The sequence below is a fragment of the Salvelinus alpinus genome, chromosome 9 (genome assembly GCF_045679555.1).
Source record: "Salvelinus alpinus chromosome 9, SLU_Salpinus.1, whole genome shotgun sequence".
NCBI classification, from domain to species: Eukaryota; Metazoa; Chordata; class Actinopteri; order Salmoniformes; family Salmonidae; genus Salvelinus; species Salvelinus alpinus.
This window is the reverse complement of record NC_092094.1, coordinates 83,982,649-84,007,321: the sequence shown is the minus strand read 5'-3', so window position 1 is coordinate 84,007,321 and position 24,673 is coordinate 83,982,649. Positions and strand designations below refer to the sequence as shown.

Sequence of the window (24,673 nt, the reverse complement as noted above, 5' to 3'; positions counted from 1 at the left end):
ATATATCCCCAGGTACACCTCCAATTTATTCAAATGATGTCAATTAGCCTATCAGAAGTTTCTAAAGCCATGACATCGTTTTTTTTGAATTTTCCAAGCTGTTTAAAGGCACAGTCAACTTAGTGTATGTAAACTTCTGACCCACTGGAATTGTGATACAGTGAATTATAAATGAAATAATCTGTCTGTAAACAATTATGGGAAAAATTACTTTGTGTCATGCACAAAGTAGATGTCCTAACCGACTTGCAAAAACTATAGTTTGTTAACAAGAAATTTGTGGAGTGGTTGAAAAACGAGTTTTAATGACTCCAACCTAAGTGTATGTAAACTTCCGACTTCAACTGCATATACCAGGCGGTGTCAGAGGAAGGCCCAAAAAATTGTCAAAGACTCCAGTCACCCAAGTTATACACTGTTCTCTCTGCTACCGCACGGCAAGTGGTACCGGAGCGCCAAGTCTAGGTCCAAAAGGCTCCTTAACAGCTTCTACCCCCAAGCTATAAGACTGCTGAACAATTAATAAAATGGCCACCCGGACTATTTACATTGACACCCCCCCCCCTTTATTTTTACACTGCTATGCTACTTGCTGTTTATCGTCTATGCATAGTCACTTTACCTCTACCTACAAATTACCTCGACTAACCTGTACCCCCGCACATTCACTCGGTACCGGTACCCCCTGTATATAGCCTCATTATTGTTCTACTGTGTTACTTTTTATTTCAACTTTATTTTATTTCGTAAATATTTTCCTGAATCTATTTCTTGAACTGCACTGTTGGTTAAGGGCCGGTAAGTAAGCATTTCATGGTAAGGTCTACACCTGTTGTATTTGCATGTGACATAAACTATTTTATTTGGGTGGTTGCAGATGGGTTATTTAACAATTGTGGGCAGGTGCTGAAGCGTTACAGATTCTGCGATAGAAATTTTAAGGTCATTTCCGATTGAGCCGACATACAGCATTTACATGAAGTTTGCAGCTTTGTCGCTAAAGCAATGACATTGCCTTTAAATTTAAATCCCGCTGTAAAGCTAAACTTCTGCAATGCAGATTGAATAAAGCCCTTAAGGCTTGTTCACACTGCAGGCCTTAATGCTCAAATCAGTTTTGTTTTTCAAATCCATTTTGGAGTACTGACTGTTATAACAGTTAGTTAAGTTAAGTTACAAGTGACCAAATCGGATTTGTGTGTTCAGACAGTCAATTGCTGACAATTACTGACAATCAGATGCTAGTTGTCATAGTAATGATGGGTGAGTGCACAGTGGTGTAGGCTGATTGGTGGTGGTGCTCCTGCTTCCTATCAAGGCTAAGGTGACAACAATGTCTGCCATGGACGTTTCCCAGTTGCTTTGAATGTTCAAATACATAGTGTAAGAACCCTTTTAAAGCCTCAAAGGATAAGATGATCCAACTTTCACAATTAATTCATTTTTATCTAGCAACAGCAGTCAACTAGCTTGCAAGGTAGCTGTTGAATTTTCTAGCACATTCACTAATTCACCAATCAGCAAGCTAGTTAACTACCATGTCATGTTCATGTCAAACTGTCAACCTAGTAGCTAGCAGGCAACAAAATATGCCACATAACAGTCTAAAAACCACTTGAGGGTAAATAAATAAGACTTTACCATTCCGACACAAGTCGCATAGCCAGGAATCAGATTTGTATTTGACTTCAAATCAAGGTGGTTTGAAATGTGGCTTGAAATATCAGATTCCATGTGCTTTTTGGCTTTTCAGACTGCAGAACCGATTTGAATCGTATATGCAAAAACATTGGATTTGAGTAACTTCAAACTGCCAATGTGAACAAGGCTGAAGTGTATCATTGTGGGTTGAATGGGATGAGGCTGCCAACTCTCTTTGGGTTGTTTAAGATCTTATGGGAGAAAGGAAATGTGTTGTTTCCAGGCAGTCCAGGGAAACTGATGATGCAGCATGGAAGAGAGGGGAAGATGAATGGGATTTGTTATATAACTTCTATAGTTTTCCAAGAACTCAAATGTAGCTTTAACTGTGTGTGCACTTCCCATATCCCCCATGTTGTGTGACACAAATATCATATTGTTATGTCAATGTTTAATTACGAGCCTACTAATTACTCAATCACGTTTATCAATGTGTTATATTATATGACAAGTTGACCTAACCTAGCATACTGAATCTAACATTTCCTTGATTTGCATTTTGAATACTATCCTGCAGTAACCACATTGTGCGCTACATGTGCGTTTATGCAACCGCAGAAAAGAGGAGCGCAGGGTTAGTTTGTGTATTATCTCGTACTGTAGCTTGGCGGCTTGGTTTGGGGGGGCTGAGCGTAGGCATCAATAAGACCACTAAGGGGGAGTTTTCTACTTGTAAAACGCATGAAAAGCCTCCAAAAATTCCCGGTGACTTCAGATCCAAGGAGGTGGTCATATCCATCGGAGCACCATTCATACTCTAGAACTTTCACTTCGAGTAGGACTGCGGCTTCAGACAAAATCCCATTGCTGCCTGCGCGCGCTCTTAACATGAACTCACAAATGGATTAAAACGTATCTGACATAAACCTGTTATTGTAAGTAACCTATAGGTAAGCTTTACATTTTCAATTTTAGGAGAATATGCGAAAGCTGTGAATTGGTTTAAGATATTGAATCCATCCTGCGTAATGCTTACCTGGACATTATGAAGAGACATCAAAGCATTTTGCATGCTTGGGAAAAGTTACAGTATTGCTGAAACTTTCTGTTCGCCTCCATTCAACCACTCGATATTGCTTGTGGCTATCGACACAACTGAATCTTGAGTGACCAGCCTACACGCAGCAGCAATTACATTTTTGACACAAATATGGACCGTTTATGGATTGCAGTTTTAGTGGTTCTAACCATTGCACTAGTACGAATGTGTGACTGCCAGAAGGACTCAACAGGTGGTAGACAGGAGATGTGGGAGCAGCTCCGGGAGCTAGCGAGGAGCCAAGGTCACTCCGCAGTGGGAGCTAAGGACGCTGTCCCCGCCATACCATCCAGAGAAAGCTCGCTCAGTTTCTCTCATAATGTCTCGCACTCCGGTCGGCGGGCTCCGGTGAGCTCATCATCTCAACGAGATAACAGGCACGCGACGGCAATTAAACCAGTTCCAGCTCCCAGTACGGAAGCTTCCCCCCGGGCGGATGATGCCACCGTCCCACGAGATGCTGCGCGTAGGGCCGCGACACAGCTCGGCACCCATCACTCATCACAGCAAAGACCCCGAATCAGTTCCAGACAGAGCAACAAACCCAGCTCAACGCATACCAGGCGCCTTGCAGGGTAAGACACAGCGCTTGTTTTCAGTTGAAAAAATATGTAATGCCTGCAGGAGTACATTTGAGTTTGTCTACAAATTAAACATGTGTTTTTATTTTTTACATAAATCCTGCTGTTTCTCCTCCCGGGGTTGTAAGTGAGGTTACATTATTTATTATCATATTTTGTGTTGTGTCGTGTCATGAATGAACACTAACCTACTACTGTGAAACATTTGCTTAGTTGATACACTTGCTATTTGTCTGCTACACAATAATGATTGTATTATAGGGGGAATGACTTTCATCAGTAGCCTATGCAGTTGTGTGCCCTCTATCTGCTACAGATGTTTTGTTGCTCTTATTTTCCCCTATATCTCACACAGGCTGGAAAACATTGGCTATATTGCTATAATGTCTAATGAATGAATGAAAGAATTCCATCCCATGGCTCCAGTGTGTCTGAAGTGAAAGTCGGACCTCTCCTCTATTCAGTCTGACACTGAATTCCTCAGTGACATTTCTCTGAATGGAATGATAATTTGTCATGTGGGGTCATGGTAGGACTTGAACTATATTGGTAGAGGTTAAACCCTTTATTCATATCAGAACAGTGAACACAACATGTTTCTCTGGACCAGGAAGTTGTTCATTAACGACAAGTGTTAATCCACATTTTTGTCAACAGTTTATGCAGAGCAGTTTATTGAAAGAGCACTACCAGAGCTATCATTTCATCTTAATGTAACAGTTTAACTTTAGACCGTCCCCTCGCCCCGACACAGGCGCGAACCAGGGACCCTCTGCACACATCAACAACAGTCACCCACGAAGCGTCGTTACCCATCGCTCCACAAAGGCCACGGCCCTTGCAGAGCAAGGGGAACCACTACTTCAAGGTCTCAAAGCGAGTGACGTAACCGATTGAAACGCTATTAGCGCGCACCACAGCTAACTAGCTAGCCATTTCACATCCGTTACATTAAGAAAACGTTGAAAGCAGTACAGTTACCATGTCCTCAGACTACTCCTAGGTATGTGTGTGTGTGTTCTAGTTTTGTGAATACACATGATGCCCATGGCCATGAAGTGGTTCTACAAAAGCCCTGGCCCACATTTGCAAATTCACTTAGTGATTAGAAACACCTGTTCTCCTGGAGGCTTTTTCTCAGTGCTGCAAATACCTGGAGTTCTTTCTCTTTATTTTGACTCAAAACAGAACCATCAGTTGTTTCCATTAAAAGCTGATTATTTGTAGTAAATGAACCCTCATGCAGCCAACCCTGTTTGTTCCATAGGACAACGCATGGTACACATGCATGGCACACAACCCTATCAGGTTATTCATATGGCCAGTTTCTGAGGGACACTTTATGAACAATATGAGGATCCCTTCTAATTGGAGAAACACATGTTGGGGGATGAAAGGTGTACTCACAAACCTTACTCTGCTGAATAAGGTGAGGAATGCCTAGCAGACTCTGTGTAATGTCTGACAGTTAGGGTTAGGAGGAGGTGAGTAGGGGAAGATCTGGGATGATAGTCTGAATGCCCTGATTTCAACCACCGTTCTCCTTTTAAGATCTTGTCATGGAAGGCTTTGTCACTTGGTTCCAGAAAAGCAAACCTAATATAATGGTTCCCATAGCCTTTCACAGGGAGATTTAGAGATACTAGTGTATCAGGGTGTTCAGCACCAATGTCTTTATTACTGTAACTGAGTTGCAGTAGAAAGCAGTTCATGTAGTGCTCCCACATCCACACAACACAATGGGCTAGATTCCATCAAACTTGTACGGTAACCAGAAACACCTTACTTCTTGTGCATTAAGAATGCTAATTTGGATTCATGTACTCAACAAGCCTATGTTACAAAACAATGTGAATAAAAATATAATCCAACCCAGGAACCTAGTTACTAGTTTGATTGAATAAGGGCATGTGCACCAATCTAATGAACATAAAAACAAATCCCCATGAAAATCAGTCTGTTTATGATTGATATCTGTTTTTTGTATGGGCTGCGTCTCAATCAACGGCATCCGCCTATGTCGCCTTCCGCATCTTTAAAAAAAAAATCATATATTTTTTTAACTAGGCAAGTCAGTTAAGAACAAATTCTTATTTACAACGACGGCCTACTGTGGAACAGTGGGTTCAGCCTTGTTCAGGGGCAGAATGACAGATCTTTACCATGTCAGCTCGGAGATTTGATCCAGCAACCTTTTGGTTACTGGCCCAAAGCTCTAAAGGGCCAATGCAGCCGTTTTTATCTCAATATCAAATCATTTCTGTGTAACAATTAAGTACCTTACTGTGATTGTTTCAATTAAAATGGTCAAAAATAAGTAAAATAGTTTATTAGCAAAAAGCAATTTCTCAAACATGTCACGATCGTCGAAATAACATTCGGACCAAGGCGCAGCGTGATATGGTTTCCACATCTTTTTATTCGTGAAACGCACAAAACAAGAAAAAATAGTAAACGATACGTGAAGCAATGGAGTGTCACAGGCAACTACACAAAAACAAGATCCCACAAAAACCAGTGGGGAAATGGCTGCCTAAATATGATCCCCAATCAGAGACAACGCTAAACAGCTGCCTCTGATTGGGAACCATACCAGGCCAACATAGAAATAAAACAACCTAGATTACCCACCCTAATCACACCCCGACCTAACCAAAATAGAGAATAAAAAAACTCTCTATGGTCAGGGCGTGGCAGTACCCCCTCCCCCAAAGGTGCGGACTCCGGCCGCAAAACCTGACTCTATAGGGGATGGTCCGGGTGGGCATCTAGCGTCGGTGGCGGCTCTGGTGCAGGACGAAGAACCCGCTCATCTCGCGAATCCAGCATCGGTGGTGGCTCTGGTGCGGGACTTTGCCCCCGCCCAGACCACGGGTCCGGCCATGGAGCCGGGTAGAACGCCGTGCCCGGACTGGGCCTCGGCGCAGAGGAGGGTCCCGGCCATGGAGCTGGGTTGAACGCGGCACCCAGACTGGGCACCGGCGCCGAGGAAGGCTCCGGACATGGTGCTGAGTTGGCTGGTGCGGGACTTTGCCCCCTCCCAGACCACGGGTCCGGCCAAAGAGCCGGGTAGAACGCCGTGCCCGGACTGGGCCTCGGCGCAGGGGAGGACCCCGGCCATGGAGCTGGGTTGAACGCCGCACCCGGACTGGGCACCGGCGCTGAGGAAGGCTCCGGCCATGGAGCTGAGTTGGCCGCCGTGCCTGGACTGGGCACCAGCGCAGAGGAATGCTCCGGCCTTGGAGCGGGACTGGACGCCGTGCCTGGACTGGACATCGGCGCAGAGGAAGGCTCCGGCCATGGAGCGGGACCGGACGCCGTGCCTGGACTGGGCCCCCGGCACAGAGGAAGGCTCCGGCCTTGGAGCGGGACTGGACGCCATGCCTGGACTGGGCACCGGCGCAGAAGAAGGCTCCGGCCATGGAGCAGGACTGGACGCCGTGCCTGGGACTCGACATCGGCGCAGAGGAAGGCTCCGGCCTTGGAGCGGGACTGGACGCCGTGCCTGGACTGGGCACCGGCGCTGAGGAAGGCTCCTGCCATGGAGCGGGACTGGACGCCGTGCCTGGACTGAACACCGGCGCAGAGAAAGGCTCCTGCCGTGGAGCTGGACTGGACGCCTTGCCTGGAAGCTCCGGACCGTTTACCCTCGCTGGAGGTTCCGGAACGTTGACCGTCGCTGGAGATTCCGGACCGTGGGCCGTCGTTGGAGGTTCCGGACCGTGGACCGTCGCTGGAGGTTCCGGACCGTGAACCGTCGCCGGAAGCTCCGGACTGTGAACCGTCGCCGGAAGCTCCGGACTGTGAACCGTCGCCGGAAGCTCTGGACTGGGGACCGTCGCCGGAAGCCTGGTGCGTGGAGCCGGCACAGGTGGCACCGGACTGGTGACACGCACTTCAGGGCGAGTGCGTAGAGCCGGCACAGGTGGCACCGGACTGGTGACACGCACTTCAGGGCGAGTGCGAGGAGCAGGCACAGGACGTACCGGACTGGGCAGGTGCACTGGAGGCCTAGTGCGTGGAGCCGGGCACAGGTGGCACCGGACTGGTGACACGCACTTCGGGGCGAGTGCGAGGAGCAGGCACAGGAGGTACCGGACTGGGAAAGCGCACTGGAGGCCTGGTGCGTGGAGCCGGCACAGGTGGCACCGGACTGGTGACACGCACTTCAGGGCGAGTGCGAGGAGCAGGCACAGGACGTACCGGACTGGTGAGGCGTACTGGAGACCTGGTGCGTGGAGCCGGCACAGATTTGACCAGATTGATAGCCCGCTCCTCAGGACGAGTACGGAGAGCTGACTCATACATAGAAATAAAACAACCTAGATTACCCACCCTAGTCACACCCCGACCTAACCAAAATAGAGAATAAAAAGGCTCTCTATGGTCAGGGCGTGACAAAACAAGAATTTTGATGGGACTGTCTGGGAGTGGTCTGAGTGAGGGACCTAATTGGAGGAGCCTAATGGGAGGGATATGTAACCTGAAAACGAGTTATTATTGGCAGATAGGTTTGAAACTCTTCTTTGTCATTGGTCTATTAACTTATACTGCCTAGTGATGTTGCCAGGCAGGCCAAAACTCCAACCCACCAAAATATGCTGCAATTCCAGGTGTTTCTTTTCAAATAGCTCAAACACTAAAAGGGCATTATCATAATTTTCACAATTTCACAGTAAACCTTATAGAGTGAAAATACCTGCCCCTTTAAGGGATCGTAACAGTAAAGGTGCCATAAATCGTCAGAGGCATACCTTGTGTATTTCACGATTTTTCACCTCTTTCTCTTTCATTAGCTTGAAATGAATTATCTGCTTGTCGTTAGAGAGCGTGTGCTTGCATGACACATTTCCTCTCGGAATTCCCACTGTCTCCTTACTCACTCCCTGGTTTGTGGTTAGCCCTCTGGGATAGGGAGTTCCATACGGTGTACCTGTCATGTCCTCTCGAGCTCAGTCTGTCAGGAAGACCCATGACTGCTCCAACTTGCTCGGAAAATTGCTCAACCTGGCTGCATAAAATGGGTCATTATGAGTGCAAATATGACATCATTGATATTTATAGAGCTTTTATGAATGGTTTTGTTATGTAGAACTTGAAAACTTTTACCATGCTACTGTACTCTTCATGATGCTATCAGGAAGGATCCCTATAGGCATCAACATCCCCAAAGACCTGCGGGTCTATTTTGTATGGTTCATATTCATAATTTATGGGAGATATTATTGTTTTCTAAGTCACTGTTGTGTAGTTAAAATATGGTGAATCAGCTGTTTGCAATTGTGAAGGTAATTGATTAACTACCTAGCAACTACTTTGCTCTAGTCTGATTGGTCAGATGTTTGTTAGTTGTCAGAAGAGATCAGGAAGTAGTTGAGTTGATGCATGGTTGTGAATATGGTCAGTTTGCCTTAGCGTTTCACAGCTAAGGCAAAGCGACGCAACAACCAATGGTTGCGTGGCACGTCATCGACTGTGTCATCGACTGACAAATTGCTATAGCATATGATGTGGTTAACTGATTCTTAAAATACCTATCCAGGCATTGTAAGATCTGTCAGGCATCAGCAACGTCTAACAATAGGAACACGCCCTAAATCTGCAAAAGAGTCATTGGTCTCCATCCAGTGTTTTTCTACATAGAGAGTAATCCATCCATCTAAAGAACTCTCAAACCACAAAAAAAAGAAAAACGGATGTAATCGTTAGTCTTAACCGTTTTGCAGCGGAAACAAGAGTTTCTATTAGACAAATTCTGGTAGGTCCCTCCCCATTTCATTCCGTTTACTTCCATTTGGATCTGGTTCCTAGTGAATACACCCCAGTTGTCTGACCAGGTGGTGTTGACAGAAGGCAGACAGTACTACTGTCATCCTGTGTTTACCCTTTAACAGTTTACTAGTCATCTCCTGACCCAGAACAGATATCGTACTGTATCTGCATAAGCCATACATACATTCACTCAACTCATTGCCATTAATATCTTGTGGAAAGAAGATGGGAAGTCAATTTATGCCAGAACTCTTGTTTGTGGTTTGAATTTGCCCTGGAGTTGCTCTTGTGGTGTAGTGCCTTTTCATGCATCTCGCTGTAAAAATTGGCCAGCGCTGTTTTTGCGGAGTAAAATATGTAAAGAATCTAGTTATTACAGTTTGAAACTTGTCATCTTTCATTTTCCTGGAGATTTATGTGAGCAAAGGGTGCTTTTCATGTGTTTCTCCTGTTCCCTCCCAGGCTCAGATAACCACTAGCCTATTTGTTTTCCCTCTGGACTCCATGCAGCACAGAGAGAGGGGTGTGTGGCTCTACACTCACAGATAGAGTTTCATGCTTTGCCTGCAAATGTTATTGAATAAAATGCAATTATTTCTGAATCTCTAAGGTGCTCCTTCAATAGGCCAACCACATTAAGGGATATGAGACTATAATGGGGTCAGAATTAAATCTCAGATAGAAATGTTAAGGTTTGAGACCATGAACACTCAAAACATTATTGCTCTTATGAATTGTGGGGTACTGTACTTTCTACATGCCAGTCCATTTAAGTATTACGTACAAATCAAATCAAATGTATTTATAAAGCCCTTTTTACATCAGCAGATGTCACAAAGTGCTTATACAGAAACCCAACCTAAAACCCCAAAGAGCAAGCAATGCAGATGTAGAAGCACTGTGGCTAGGAAAAACTCCCTAGAAAGGCAGGAACCTAGGAAGAAACCTAGAGAGGAACCAGACTCTGAGGGGTGTCCAGTCCTCTTCTGGCTGTGCCGGGTGAAGATTATAAGAGTACATGACCATTAAGGCCATATCGTTCTTCAAGATATTGAAACGTTCATAAATGACCAACAGGGTCAGATAATATTCACAGTGGTTGTTGAGGGTGCAAAAGGTCAGCACCTCAGGAGTACATTTCAGTTGGCTTAGAGAGAGAGAGAGAGAGAGAGAGAGAGAGAGAGAGAGAGAGAGAGAGGGTAGCATGTCCATCTGATAAACAGGTCAGGGTTCCATAGCCGCAGGCAGAACAGTTGAAACTGGAGCAGCAGCACAACAAGGTGGGCTAGAGACAGCCAGGAGTCATCAGGCCAGGTAGTCCTAAGGCATGGTCCTAGGGTTCAGGTCCTCCGAGAGAGATGGGAGAATTGGAGCGAGCATCCTTAAGTTCACATAGGCCACCAAATAAAACAGAAAAATTTCACCAGATAGGACAGACTGACCCTAGCCCCCTGGCACATAGACTATTGCAGCATAGATACTGGAGGCTGAGTATTACATATCCCCATACAGTATTACATATCCCATTTCTCTCCCTCTCTTTCTCTGCAGGCCTAATGTATGTGGAGGTCACCAGTGCTGCTCTGGATGGGCTGTGGCTTCTGGGACCAACCGCTGCATAAAGCGTAAGTATTCGTCTTTGCCTTAGGTAAACAATGATCAATGATAATTTCTATCCTTTGGCATGACTGTCTCTTAACCGTCCTTCTCAATAGTTTAAGCATATTGTGTTACCCAATAGCAGGGGTCGGCCACTTTGGGCCCCCAAAGTCTGTTCCCAAATATTCCCACAAATAAAAAAATAGATGTGATCTTGTCTCAATGAAATCATGATATGAAATGATTGCTTTCGAAATTTAAACAATCTCTTTTTGGGCTTAGGTGTGGGTCAATTTGACCATTCGCTCCGACAAAAAACGTTCCGCGGCTGCATCTTGTTGCCCTATAGGAAGTGTTCCGGTGTGTCATTATTACCTCCATGGTCATGTTATTAATGTAGATTAGCATGCTCTTTCATGTAAAATTCTAACATGGAAATTACCCGTGCTTAGCACTTGGCTCGCTCTGTTTGACACAAGCCCTTAATAATGGGTGTAACTGCACTTTTTTTATTTGACCACAGCAATATTGGATATCTTAACTGCCATATAATTAAAAACTCAATGGCAGATACTGGGGGTGAGTGAATAATTGGGCACTTTTTAAAACGCAATTTTTGCAGAATTTTAACAGCTTTCAAGTGTTACCATGCTTTTCATTGTAACATTCTTGACATTTGGCAAGTTTTTTTTGCCTTTTTACTGTTCTGTGGGTTGTAAAGTGTTCTGAATGTTTTCTAGTGGGGGGCAGGAGCCTTAAACAATCTCTCCTTTTAAGAGAGAATTGTGACCTACTAACCACCCAGCTAGCACATTTTGTTCCTTCAAAGTTTTGGGAACATACGTTTTTGGTTTCCCATTGGTTCTGGGAACGAAGCCATACGTTTCCTGACCGGTTAAACTAAAAGCTTTTTAAACGTACTGAGAACAGAAGTGAAAATTATGCCTGTCTGGGAATGTTTATTTATCGGTTGAAGGGAGGTTCTGATAATGTTTTACTTTGGTTCCTTGAAAGTTTTCCTGGGAGGTTTTAATAATGCACTGAGAACGGAAATTATACGTTATTTTGAGTTTTTGGGAAAAAACTTTCACTGAACGTTTCAATAAGACTTTTAATAACACTACTAGCTTATTTTTTTACATTAAAAAAACAAACTCCAAGCACAGATAGGACACATGGTAATTAAGTTCCCTAGGAATTAATCACGTGAACACATTTAGTCGCGGTTTTGTCTCACCAGAGGTGATGGTCGGATTCGCGTTTATCGCCGAAGAAATTAGCGTTACACTGGGACCTGTTGGATCAGAGGGTGAGGGCTTGGGCCATTCCCCCCAGAAATGTCCGGGAACTTGCAGGTGCCTTGGTGGAAGAGTGGGGTAACATCTCACAGCAAGAACTGGCAAATCTGGTGCAGTCCATGAGGAGGAGATGCACTGCAGTACTTAATGCAGCTGGTGGCCACACCAGATACTGTTACTTTTGATTTTGACCCCCTCCCCCCCTTGTTCAGGGACACATTATTCCATTTCTGTTAGTCACATGTCTGTGGAACTTGTTCAGTTTATGTCTCAGTTGTTGAATCTTATGTTCATACAAATATTTACACATGCTAAGTTTGCTGAAAATAAATGCAGTTGACAGTGAGAGGACGCTTCTTTTTTTGCCAAGTTTATAAACTGAACTTTTTTATATCTCTCAGATATAGGACAGACACTTCAAAACAAACTTCCTTTAGATTTTTTGAGGGGGACTACCTGTTGTTCCATGTAGTGAATCTGTTATTCAATGCGTTTGTATGGGCTAATAGCAGTAAGGCCAAATTAAAATTGTCATACATTTTATGTATATATTTTTTTATACTTCAAGTGGTATTAAAATTCAAAATCAAATAGCTAAATGATCCTTGGTATGACCTTCTTAAAAAAAGTCAGTCATAGCTTAGTAGAACCCCCCTCCCCCGGCTTAGACAGGGCGTAGACTGTAAAGGGTTAAGATCAGGTGTGGCCAATTAGTGGGCGTGGCCAACACACCTTGGGCGCATTCAGCAGGGTTGAACGTTTTGGAACATTCAGATAGAAATAGTGTATGTAGATCAAAAATACCTCTCTGATATGTAGAATAAGGAATCACATCGGCTCTATTCATTGCATTTCTATCTGCAACGTTCAGGAATGTTTGACAACTGAACATGACCCTGAACACACAAGATAGAGGATATAGAGTTTTGTTGATGCTGAGAACAAAATATATGTTTTTAATAACATTCTTAGAACATTCTCTGAACGTTACTAAAGTTTTCTTGTGCTTTTTATGGAAAGTTTTCTTAATGTTCTGAGATCATAATGTATGTTTTTAAGTAAATTCTTAAAATGTTCTCTGAATGTTACTAAACTTTTTTTGTGGTTTTTATGGAAAGTTTTTATAACGTTCTCAGAACAATTTGAGAACATTACTTTAAATAAAACTATGATGAAACCTGTAGGAAACGTTATACTGAAGTACTGAAATTCACACAGAAGAACTTTACTTCTTAACGTTCTTGGAACAATTTGAGAACATGACTTTAAGTGTTAGCTCGGCAGCTCCTGGTTACAAATATTATCAAAACTTTCCTACAGCCTATCAAAACATTTTGAGAATGTTTCTCCTTTTATTTTTGCCTGTCATCATGTTGCAGACTGAAATAACAGGTTATAGGAGATGCTGTTCTAGAAAGAGTTATCTTTACGCTTTACAAGCACAGAATGTGAAACCCACACTCACAACCTGCATTTCTGGGCTAAAACAGTTCCCACAGCAACTAGACAGCAGCACACAAACACACACTGACAAAGTGTCGCACGATACAAAAGCTGTAGTTGTTTGCCCATCAGTACATAAAGTCACCTCCTCATTAGCTCATTAGCCAGCCTCCTAATTACTACCGCTGGTTCTGCCTCCTTTTTTTCAAGTCCCAGCTAAAGGCACACTTACAGAGGTGTAAATTACTTAGGATGAAGCAGGAGTTACCCAAATCAGATGGGTAAATATTTTTCACCTGCCAGAAAGTAACATGTCCCTTCTAAACCAGTCATGTTAAACACAGTAGACCATCTAAGAAGGCAAGGTCTCCATCCCACCACCATCTGGTCTCTGTTAGGAGTTTGGCCCTCACCCAGGTGTGGCTGGAGGGTAGGGAACCATCAGCTGTGTAGTGAACTCCACATCACGACCCCAGGCCGGGCCCTGGCCTGGTGCCAAAACAAGCCCCCCAGCCAGCCTGCCCTGGGAGCTCCCTTATGGAGACCTCCACCGTGGTGGTGGAAACCCCCAACTAACTCAGACTATCACATTCTCTGAGTGTGTTACTGCAGACCCTAACTGGGTATAACTAGTGGGGGGCGGCCGCATGAAAAAACATGTTCACAGTGGGGGAAAGAAAAGGAACAAACCTGTCAACTGGGCAATATGTAAAAACATATCCTCACTGAGCCACATCTAGGAAATTATATGTGACGGAATTGAAGTAATGTCTAATATTAAAACTGTCGGTCGTAAGTTTCAACCGGGAGAGCGGATTTGGTGTCTTGAGTTATGGTTTCTCAACAACACGTCCTTGTTGAATCAGGTTGATGTCACAGCAAATATATGGCAGGAATTGGTTTGACAGTTGTCCAGTGAGAATGCCTACAAGGATTTGTAAATGCTATGTTTATAGAAATGTCTGGGTCTTTGTGTGTCTGGTCTGGTATGGAATCAAGATATGGTTTTAAGAGGTTTTCAGAGTTCTTGCCCAGCTAGCATATTTGGTTCCTTGGAAGTTGTGGGAAAGTACATTTTTGGTTTCCCATTGGTTCTGGGAACGAAGCCATAAGTTCAACTTTTTCAAGTGTTCTCAGAATGAAAATGAAAATTTTGCCTGTACTGGGAACATTCATTTTTAGTTTGCAGGGAGGTTTTGAGAACGTTTTACTCTGGTTTCTTGAATGTTGTCCTGGGAGTATTTATTAACGCTCTGAGAACGGATATTATAGGCTATTTGGAGGTTTTATAATAACTTACTTAAAACTTTCACTAAATGTTACAATAAGACTTTTAATAACACTTCAATCTCATTTTGGGTAAACTTTTTTGAACTCCAAGCACAGATAGGACACATGTAAATTAATTTCCTTAGGCATTAATCATGCAAACACATTTCTTTTTTATTGTGACATGGCATCAGTGAGATTTAAACATAATCTTCTTTTCTCTACCCATGGAATTGGATGGAGATAGCATGCCATGTTTTTTACGCATACAAAGCTGTTCATTTAAGTCTATTCAAACAGACCCCATTTCAAAGGAAACAAGCACTCATTAAGATCACGTGTGGCCAATTAGTGGGCGCGGCCAACATACCTGAAAACACTTAACGTTCTCTATCCTTTATCTTGTTTTGTTGATGCTGAGAATGCAATGTACAGTGCACTCGGAAAGTATTCAGACCCCTTGACTTTTTCCACATTTTGTTAATTACAGTCTTATTCTAAAATGGATTAAATTGTTTTTTCCCCCTCATCAATCTGCACACAATACTCCATAATGACAAAGCAAAAATAGGTTTAGACATTTTTGCTAAGTAAATAATAAATGAAATATCACATTTACATAGGTATCCAGACCCTTTAATCAGTCCTTTGGTAGCGATTACAGCCTCAAATCTTCTTGGGTATGACGCTACAAGCGTGGCACACCTATATTTGGGGAGTTTCCCCCATTCTTCTCTGCAGATCCTCTCAAGCTCTGTCAGGTTGGATGGGGAGCGTCACTGCACAGCTTTTTCAGGTCTCTCCAGAGATGTTAGATTGGGTTCAATTATTGGGTTCAATTATATGTAACCATGTTTGAACTTTTAGGAAATGTTCTGTTAAATGAATGAAAAACTAAGAAAATTAAGTTTTTTTACTAAGTTCCTTAAATGAGGATGTTTCTTAAATGTGCTGAGAATGTTCCAAAGCCAAGTAACTATCCTGCACCATTCACAGAAAGTTGTGGGAAGGTTGTATACAAAATAACCATAGGACAACTATGGTCTCACCAAGCTCTGAGAAACATTTGGTTCTCAGAACGTTATGTGCTATCTGGGTGTCCTGTTGTGGGTTTGGCCTAAGGTTTGCTCTTGGCTCAGATTCTGCCTTGTTGTTGTAGAAGATGGATGGTAAACACAGTTGTTTTTTCTGTTTTGTGTTGTTTAGTAAGTAACATCCGTCTAAAAGAGTTTGCTGTTATGTAATAGAATACTGAGCAATAATTTGTAATTATTTTTGCTTGAAAGTCACCTTAGTAAATGTTCTTTGAAGTATCATCATTAAAAATAATACATTGTTCAATGTTGAGAAAATGTCTTATGTTATTGTTATGTATATAAATTCTGATCAGGCTTTTAAGTCCGTGTTTGTCAGTGTTGTCTGATCCAACCACTGGTTTTATTGATGGTTGTCATAAGACACATAGTTCTGTGGTTATTTCTGCTTAGGTTGGCCAAAGCCATAAAGTGAAGCCAGGTGTAACTGTGGCCAATGGCTATAGAAGATTCCCAGTTTACCTTCATATTTATTTACAAGCAGCATTTAGCATAACTATGCCCCACGGATCCAAAAGGGTGCATCTGGTTTGGGGGTCATCTCTTTAGTAAATTTGCCAGATTCACATCTGTTGACCAAAAAAGCCTCAGTTCCAGAGATCAAGAGCAACCGGAAGGCCAGATGTACCCCAGCCGGGCTGATAAGACAGACAGACAGACAGGCAGGCAGGCTAGGCTGCATGTGGACATGTCTGCACAACCTGCTGCTGTCAAGACACACACACACTTCTAAATGTACTTTTCATCTTCCAATGTGTTTTACTGTAAAGCCCCCCACACTCCTCCACAAATTTATTCCATGATAAAAAAGACCTGCGGATTCCTCCTTTTGCCAGAACCAGGTTTAGAAATTATAATTAAATGAACTTATACATGTACGGTGTCTTCAAAAGTATTCATACCCCTTTACTTATTCCACATGTTGTTGTGTTACAGCCTGAATTCAAAAATATTTTTCACACCTTTCTACACATACTATCCCATAATGACAAAGTGAAAACATGTTATGAAAATTAAATACAGAAATCTAATTTACATACAGTACCAGTCAAATGTTTGGACACACCTACTCATGTCAGGTTATAGAATAATAGTGAAGACATCAAAACTATGAAATAACACATATGGAATCATGCAGTAACCAAAAAAGTGTTAAACAAATCAAAATATATTTTATATTTGAGATTCTTCAAAGTAGCCACCCTTTGCCTTGATGACAGCTTTGTACACTTTTGGCATTCTCTCAACCAGCTTCATGAATTAGTAACCTGGAATACATTTCAAATAACATGTGTGCCTTGTTAATTTGTGTAATTCTTTCCTTCTTAATGCGTTTGAGCCAATCAGTTGTGTTGTGACAAGGTAGGGGTGGTATACAGAAGATAGCCCTATTTGGTAAAAGACCAAGTCCATATTATGGCAAGAACAGCTCAAATAAGCAAAGAGAAACAACAGTCCATCATTTGAAGAACAAGTGCAGTCGCAAAAACCATAAAGCGCTATGATGAAACTGGCTCTTATGAGGACCGCCACAGGAAAAGACGGCCCAGAGTTACCTCTGCTGCAGAGGATAAGTTCATTAGAGTTAACTGCATCTCAGATTGCAGCCCAAATAAATGTTTCAAAGAGTTCAAGTAACAGACATATCTCAACATCAACTGTTCAGAGGAGACTGTATGAATCAGGCCTTCATGATTGAATTAGTGCAAAGAAACCACTACTAAAGGACACCAATAAGAAGAAGAGACTTGCTTGGGGCAAGAAACACGAGCAATGGACATTAGACCAGTGGAAATCTGTCCTTTGGTCTGATGAGTCCAAATTTGAGATTTTGGGTTCCAACCACCGTGTCTTTGTGAGACGCGAAGTAGGTGAAAGGATCATCTCCGCATGTGTGGTTCTCACCGTGAAGCATGGAGGAGGAGGTGTGATGGTGTGGGGGGTGCTTTTGCTGGTAACACTGTCACTTAACCAGCATGGCTACCACAGCATTCTGCAGCGATACGCCATCCCATCTGGTTTGCGGTTAGTGGGACTCTCATTTGTTTTTCAACAGGACAATGACCCCAAACACACCTCCAGGCTGTGTAAGGGCTATTTGACCAAGGAGAGTGATGGAGTGCTGCATCAGATGACCTGGCCTCCACAATCACCTGACCTCAACCCAATTGAGATGGCTTGGGATGAGTTGGACCGCAGAGTGAAGGAAAAGCAGCCAACAAGTGCTCAGCATATGTGGGAACTTCTTCAAGACTGTTGGAAAAGCATTCCTCATTAGGCTGGTTGAGAGAATGCCAAGAGTGTGCAAAGCTGTCATCAAGGCCAAGGGTGGCTATTTTGAAGAATCTCAAATATAAAATATATTTAGATTTGTTTTCACTTTTTTGGTTACTACATGATTCCACGTGTTATTTAATATTGTTGATGTCTTCACTATTATTCTACATTGTAGAAAATAGTAAAAATAAAGAAAAAACCTTTAGTAGGTTTGTCCAAACTTTTGACTGATTCTGTAAGTATTCACACCCATTTGCTATGACACTCCAAATTGAGCTCAGGTGCTTCCAATTTACTTCGATCATCCTTGAGATGTCACTACAACTTGATTGGTGCAGTGGTCTAAGGCACTGCATCTCAGTGCAAGAGGCACCACTACAGTCCCTGGTTCGGATCCAGGCTGTATCACATCCGGCCGTGATTGGGAGTCCCATAGGGCGGCGCACAATTGGCCCAGCTTCGTCCGGGTTTGGCCGGAGTAGGCAGTCATTATAAATAAGAATTTGTTCTCAACTGACTTGCCTAGTTAAATAAAGGTTACGTTTAATAAATTAAATTGGAGTCAAGCTGTAGCCAATTCAATTGTTTGGACATGATTTAGAATGAAACACCTGTCTATAAGGTCCTACAGTTGACAGTGCAAGTTAGAGCAGAAACTATACCATGAAGTCCAAGGAACTGTCTGTAGATTGTGATGAAGCATATATCTGGGGAAGTGTATAAAACAATTTCTAGAGTGTTGAAAGTTTCCAAAGCACAGTGTTCTCCATCATTGGGAAATTGAAGAAATATGTCTGGAGGAAACCAGGCACAGCTCTAACATTATTCCTACCATGAAGAATGGTGGTGGCAGCATCATGCTATGGGGATGCTTTTCAGCGGCAGGGACTGGGTGACTGGTAAGAATAGAGGGGACAATGAATGGAGCCAAATACAGGCAAATGCTTGATGAGAACCTCCCGCAAACGACCTTAGACTGGGGCAAAGACTTTACGTTCCAACAGTACAATGACCCCAAGCATACAGCTAAAGCAATTCTGGAATGGCTTCAGAACAAGAATGTGAAAGTCCTTGAGTGGCCCAGTTAAAGCCCAGACTTGAATCCCATTGAAAATCTGTGGAAAGACTTGAAGATTGTTGTTTCCCGCCGCTTTCCATCTAAATTAAGAATTGGAGAAAATCCCCAAATCCAGATGTGCAAAGCTGATACAGATATACCAAAGATGACTCAAAGCTGTAATCACTGCAAAAAGTGCTTCTACAAAGTATTTACTCAGGGGTGTGAATACTTATGTAATTTGGATTTCTGTATTTCATTTTCAATAAATTTACAAAAGATTCTTAACATGTTTTCACTTTGTCATTCTGGGGTATTGTGTGTAGATGGGTGAGAACAAAAATATATATTTAATCAATTTTGAATTCAGACTGTAACACAACAAAATGTGGAATAAGTCAAGGGGTCTGAATACTTTCTGAATATTGGCCAATATTCATTCACAATCACAATACCCTGTTTTAAACCAAAGAATGAATGAACACTTCACCAGCAAACCAGTCATTCATGAAATGAGCCAGGAATGATAAGTAGTGGGAATGCAGTCCACCTTGATGACCAATTATTGCCAAAAAAAGGGAAACTGAACATTGAATTACTGGAATTCCTCTGATTTGTATCGTAAATAGCCACAGAAACATGTTTCCAAAATAGCAAAACCTCCAGCAGGCCAAACTGAATCAAATGAGGAAGTAAAAGGTCACCTTATTAGGTGGAAGCACTTTTACTTTACTTATTGACTGTCGCTACTGTACCAGAATTGGACTCCAGTATTTTATAGATGAAAATAGTCTCTCTCTTGTTCTACTGGTGCTTCACTTAGATATCTCACTCTAATCTATGGACTGTGATATTCAAAGTAAGATTCACAGCAGGCATCTCGCAGTGAACATTATCTGGGCTACAGTATCACACAAAGTTGATCTGAGTCAACTGACCATTCAGATCTGCTGTTAGTAGTGTTTATTTTTGGTTGGTTAGAAGGTTTAATCCTCACATATCAAAGTTGCCATTTAAATCCTGACCAACAGGTGTTTACACACTGAGTTTGGCACGTCATGATCATAAGACGGACTTCCACCGGCCATAGAGAGAGGGCTAGCCCTTTGCATTCATACCTCCCGGGTCACTATGCATCAGTGTCATTAGGGTTGCGATGGCTTCTCCTCCTGACATGGTCTCTTTGTTAATTGGATTAATGACATGGTCTGCTGAACACAAACTGAATTTAGGACTGAATGCAGAATGCCTCTCACAGGAGGGGAGACTCCCCACAGTGCATACTGTGTCTCGCTGACCATCTCACCCCAACACAGTGAGTTTACTCAGTGCCATGGCACAAAGACTTATCGATGTCTTCTGCAGTTGAATTCATACTTGCTGCACATATTGTAGTGAAGACCAAATGGTACATGGAATGTATTTGAACATGCAATAAGTATAATCATCCATGAAATAATGGCTCTTGGTTTAAATCCTTAGCTGTCTTTGAGAGGGCAGATGAAAGGTGCATCATTGTTGAAGAGAAATAAAGTTGTGTTCAACCTTTTAAACAGCCAGTGATTGACAGAGTGAAATGCGGTAGAAAGGAGTTTCCTTTTGATTTCCTTCCAGCTTTCTTTGGCCTGCTGTGCTGCTCAGGGCCCCATCCAAACCTAAAATAACTCTTCATGCAGAAAGTCTGCCTCTCTCTCTTTCATTCCCTCCTTCCTCGCTATTTCTCTCCTTTTCCAAACAAAAATGTCCTGCATGTAGAATGTTTCTTTAATTCCATCATATCCTCACGGCTGTTAGGGATAGAGTAAAGTCTTCCAGTGCGGACAGATTTGGAGACACCGTTAGGAATGATGTATGTTTTGTTTCAAGCTGTGCTGCCCAAAATCAGAATTACGTACTTTGTAGTTACCTCATCCTACATAACATAACCTACAGAGGTGTCATGCCCATAGGGGGCACAGGGGCACATGCCCCCTCAGATTCTGTTTAAAAAATAATAATGAACATGACTAGCCACTTAGCATTTTTATGAAGTTGGCTTTAGCTAGCCCAGATAGGTTCCCAATCACCAAACCTCATATCTAGCTACCAAGCTAAGAAGCCATTGCAGGTTATCAATCAAGTTGGAGTAGCTAGCTTGTCTAACCATGCCTGCTGGTAAGGTTGGGAGACTTTAGAAAAGCAAGCAATAACTAAATATACTGAATAAGACTCACATTCCTTTCAATATTTTATCCAGATTTTGGCAGAGACGCAGAGAAGCATATTTTGTTTCTTTAAATAGAGAAACACCAGTCAGGAGGGTACAGACAGCTCAAGAGGTATGCTTATATATGAAGAAAAAGACATAGAATTAAGCATAATGATTATGGCTCTTGATTTCCACCCCCCAGCCATCCTCGCATACTTTTTGCCCCCTCAGATTTTTCAGGGTATACAGTATGACACCTCTGATAACATGGGCCTATGTACCATCCTACTGAAGCTCTCATTTGGGGCCCTGTCAACTCAAGGGGAGTGAGTTCAGGTTGACTATACCTTGTTGTAAAACAGAGTCCACCTGTAATATGCTTTCCTCTCACATAAACACGTTTCCACCAGCTGGTAAAGTAAAGCATCAAGGAAATACATGTGTGAGCATTTTGGGAAATTATTTTGGCTTGTGGTACTGGTGCTTTTTTGAATATTTATTTTATTTTGTTCCAGATGCATTGGGCATGCATTGCTACAGCCCAAACACTGTTCATGATTTAGTGTGAAGACTGTCTTTGCATTCAACCACTGTATATTCAAGCCTATCATTGAATCTGACAGTGTTCCATTGCCTCCATGGCTGTGGGCCAGTTGCTCATCCTTATTCATACCAAATCTGCTTGTCAGCCAAGTCACCTGTCATTTTCATTGGGAGAAAATATTTTTATGTTCCATTCAATTGTTTGAAGAGCATACACTGCTAAATGCATTAGCTGTATGGAAGAGTTAAATATCAGGCTTGAAGGACATTATGAGCCAATATACAGTACTATTGAAAATGTCTTTGCCATGTATTGTCATCTAGCATCACACACGCATAGAGTTTAGCCTGAAATCTCTTTGAAAGAAAAGTGAATTAGGCATAAACAGTTCATGTATATAGGGCACGCTGATAAGGATCAAATCTGCCTAGAAACGTGGCTTGTTTCTTTACAGGACCACTGGAAGTTATTTAAACCACTGGCCTCTCTGGTGACGTTGTTCAGTCAGGGGTGAAGTAATTGCTACACAGACAGGCCGTCCCTGCTTTACAGGCGCACTGCGGATTAGCAGGGGGTTACACAGTTCACCGTTCAGGGGCATAACTCTCCCTGGCAGTCTGGATGGTTTTATGGGCTATTAGACAGATCCTGTAATCAATACACACACCATGTTCACAGAGCCCTATCATTACCCACACACTGGGATGGACATTCCCCAAATCAGGAGGCCTCCCTTCTCCTCACCAGCTGTTGTCTGTCTGGAGGTGGCAATCAGGTTCTGTTTGGGACTCCTCTGGCCACATGTTTTTCTAATTGCTACCATGGACCACAACATAGCTAGAATGAGTTACTGCATTGGCTGTGGATGAAGAGGTGAAAGGTTTGTTTTTCTGTTTACGCGTTGGTTTTGGTTGGCGAGCCCCTGTTGATATAGGGCCTCTAGAGAGGGAAGTAGAACGCTGCTACTCTGCTCTAGCCATGGGTTGTCTGACGGGTCTAATACGTTGTTCAATGACATTTGACTGTTTCGGTTTCTTTAAGCGTGATGTAACTGGTGTCGTGATGCAAGGAGAGAGTGGATCTGTCAGAGATCTCTTAACAGAGAGACTGTAGAGAACTTTGCAAGACTTTGCTTGATTGACGTGGTTACATACACTACAACACCAAACAGTAAACTCCCCACCTCTCTGTACCCAATAGCTTTATGGCCATATGGAAACTGTTGTGATGTTATCCCCTGGAGAATGGAGTCTAAATTACACATACAGTAGTGGGCACATACCCCCAGATATCCTCCCAGAAGATTGCTCATTAAAGGCTGAAGGAGGGAGCCTGTAGGTGGAGAGATACAGTATAGCATGGCTAAAAGTAATGTACACAATGTCATGGGTCAGCCTCAGGTTACCTAAATCCCCACGCCAACTTGAGTGGAGAGGGAGTGAAAGCCCAGACTACTGTATTAGGTTGAAAAACCGCACTGTGACAGAAAAAGTGAAAAGAAATCAAAGGGGCACCTCCATTTTGTGAAATGTTATCCCATAAGGCTTTACCAGAAAGTACCACAGAACTACCACAAAGGACCAGTCATCAGTCAGTCCTGAGCTGAGCTCCCTCACTTCTACTGCTGGTAATGAATAGGCTTCTAGATGGTAGATGGTGACAGGGAGGGTGACAGGGATTATATATATTGGGCAATGGACAGTGACAATCTCTTAGGGAGATTGATTGATTGTACTGAAATGTGCAAATGCTCACTTTTGAAAACAATATAACCTGTGCCATTGAATAACATAAATACTCTGATCAAGATCAGGGGTGCTGAAATACCAGTGTACCACAATTCTGCCATGTTACTTATTTGGTAGAAAACATTTTAGACATGATTTCACCCTTCAGAGCTTTGCCTACCGTTTAACTAGCTTTAAAGACATCCGTTCACTAACAGAAGACAATAGTATTTTCCTAATTTTGTCCAATGTTGGATAGTGATGAAAATGGGGTTTAATAAAACCTCCTGGGAGCAGGTTTTTTGTTGTAATGGAGAAGGTGAGAGAGTGTGGTAAAGTTAGGGCCACGTGTTATGGTTTCTCTCTGATATCACACACATGGCTTAGTGTTCCAGAGTTTAGCATGTTTCCATTCTTAACTTTGAACAGACATTCTTCCATACATTTCCATATATTTTGAAAATCCAACTCAAAACACAAAAATGATTATCCCCACCCCCTCTTCCAGTGTTCTAGTTATGTTTGAAAGGGCCCTTGGTGGTGAGATCTTTAGTTATTTTTGTTCTCTTGTTCAAAGAGTGCCTGAATCCTAATCTGTAGAACGGCTCACTGGCTCTAAATCTCTTAATGGCACATCATCTCCTCCAACCGTAGAGAGAGGGGTACCCAAGATTATCCTGATTCCGTTCTCATTATTGATATCATTTTCAAAAGCACCAATATCAAGTTTGCGGAAGTAGTATTGTTGACCTGTGAAAGAAAATGGAGACAATTTTGTATGTGTTTGAGTTATGTCAAATATTTGGTTTCAAATTGCTTGTCCTGAATGAGAGGATTGTAAACGTTTGATGGGTTGTATTACTTTGAGGTGGAGAGAGGGGGCAAATATCTAGTGAATAGTAATGGACTGGAGACAGCCACTCTGTTGGAAACGAGAGCCCGGCCCCATACAGTGGATGTGGGCTGCTGCCTGCTGCCTTCCACTGTAGTAAAGGCTTCCCTCAGGCCTGCTGTGCTGTGGGAGCTAAGAATGCTATTTACCCAAGTTAAGGCCCTGGCTTATTTTAATATTCACAATTTAGTA

At 42.7% G+C, this 24,673-nt stretch overlaps 1 protein-coding gene across 3 annotated transcripts in view; it reads left to right on the top strand.

Annotated features, from left to right (window-relative positions):
- Nucleotides 1-2,313: 2,313 nt before the first annotated feature.
- Nucleotides 2,314-24,673, top strand: part of LOC139530810 (latent-transforming growth factor beta-binding protein 2-like) — a 155,883-nt gene continuing 133,523 nt past the window's right edge. For all 3 annotated transcript variants that reach the window (XM_071327518.1, XM_071327519.1, XM_071327517.1), the window contains exons 1-2: nucleotides 2,314-3,315; nucleotides 10,645-10,718. In XM_071327518.1, coding sequence (XP_071183619.1) covers nucleotides 2,852-3,315; nucleotides 10,645-10,718 — 538 coding nt within the window. In that variant the 5' untranslated portion in view covers nucleotides 2,314-2,851. The remainder of the gene's footprint in view (nucleotides 3,316-10,644; nucleotides 10,719-24,673) is intronic.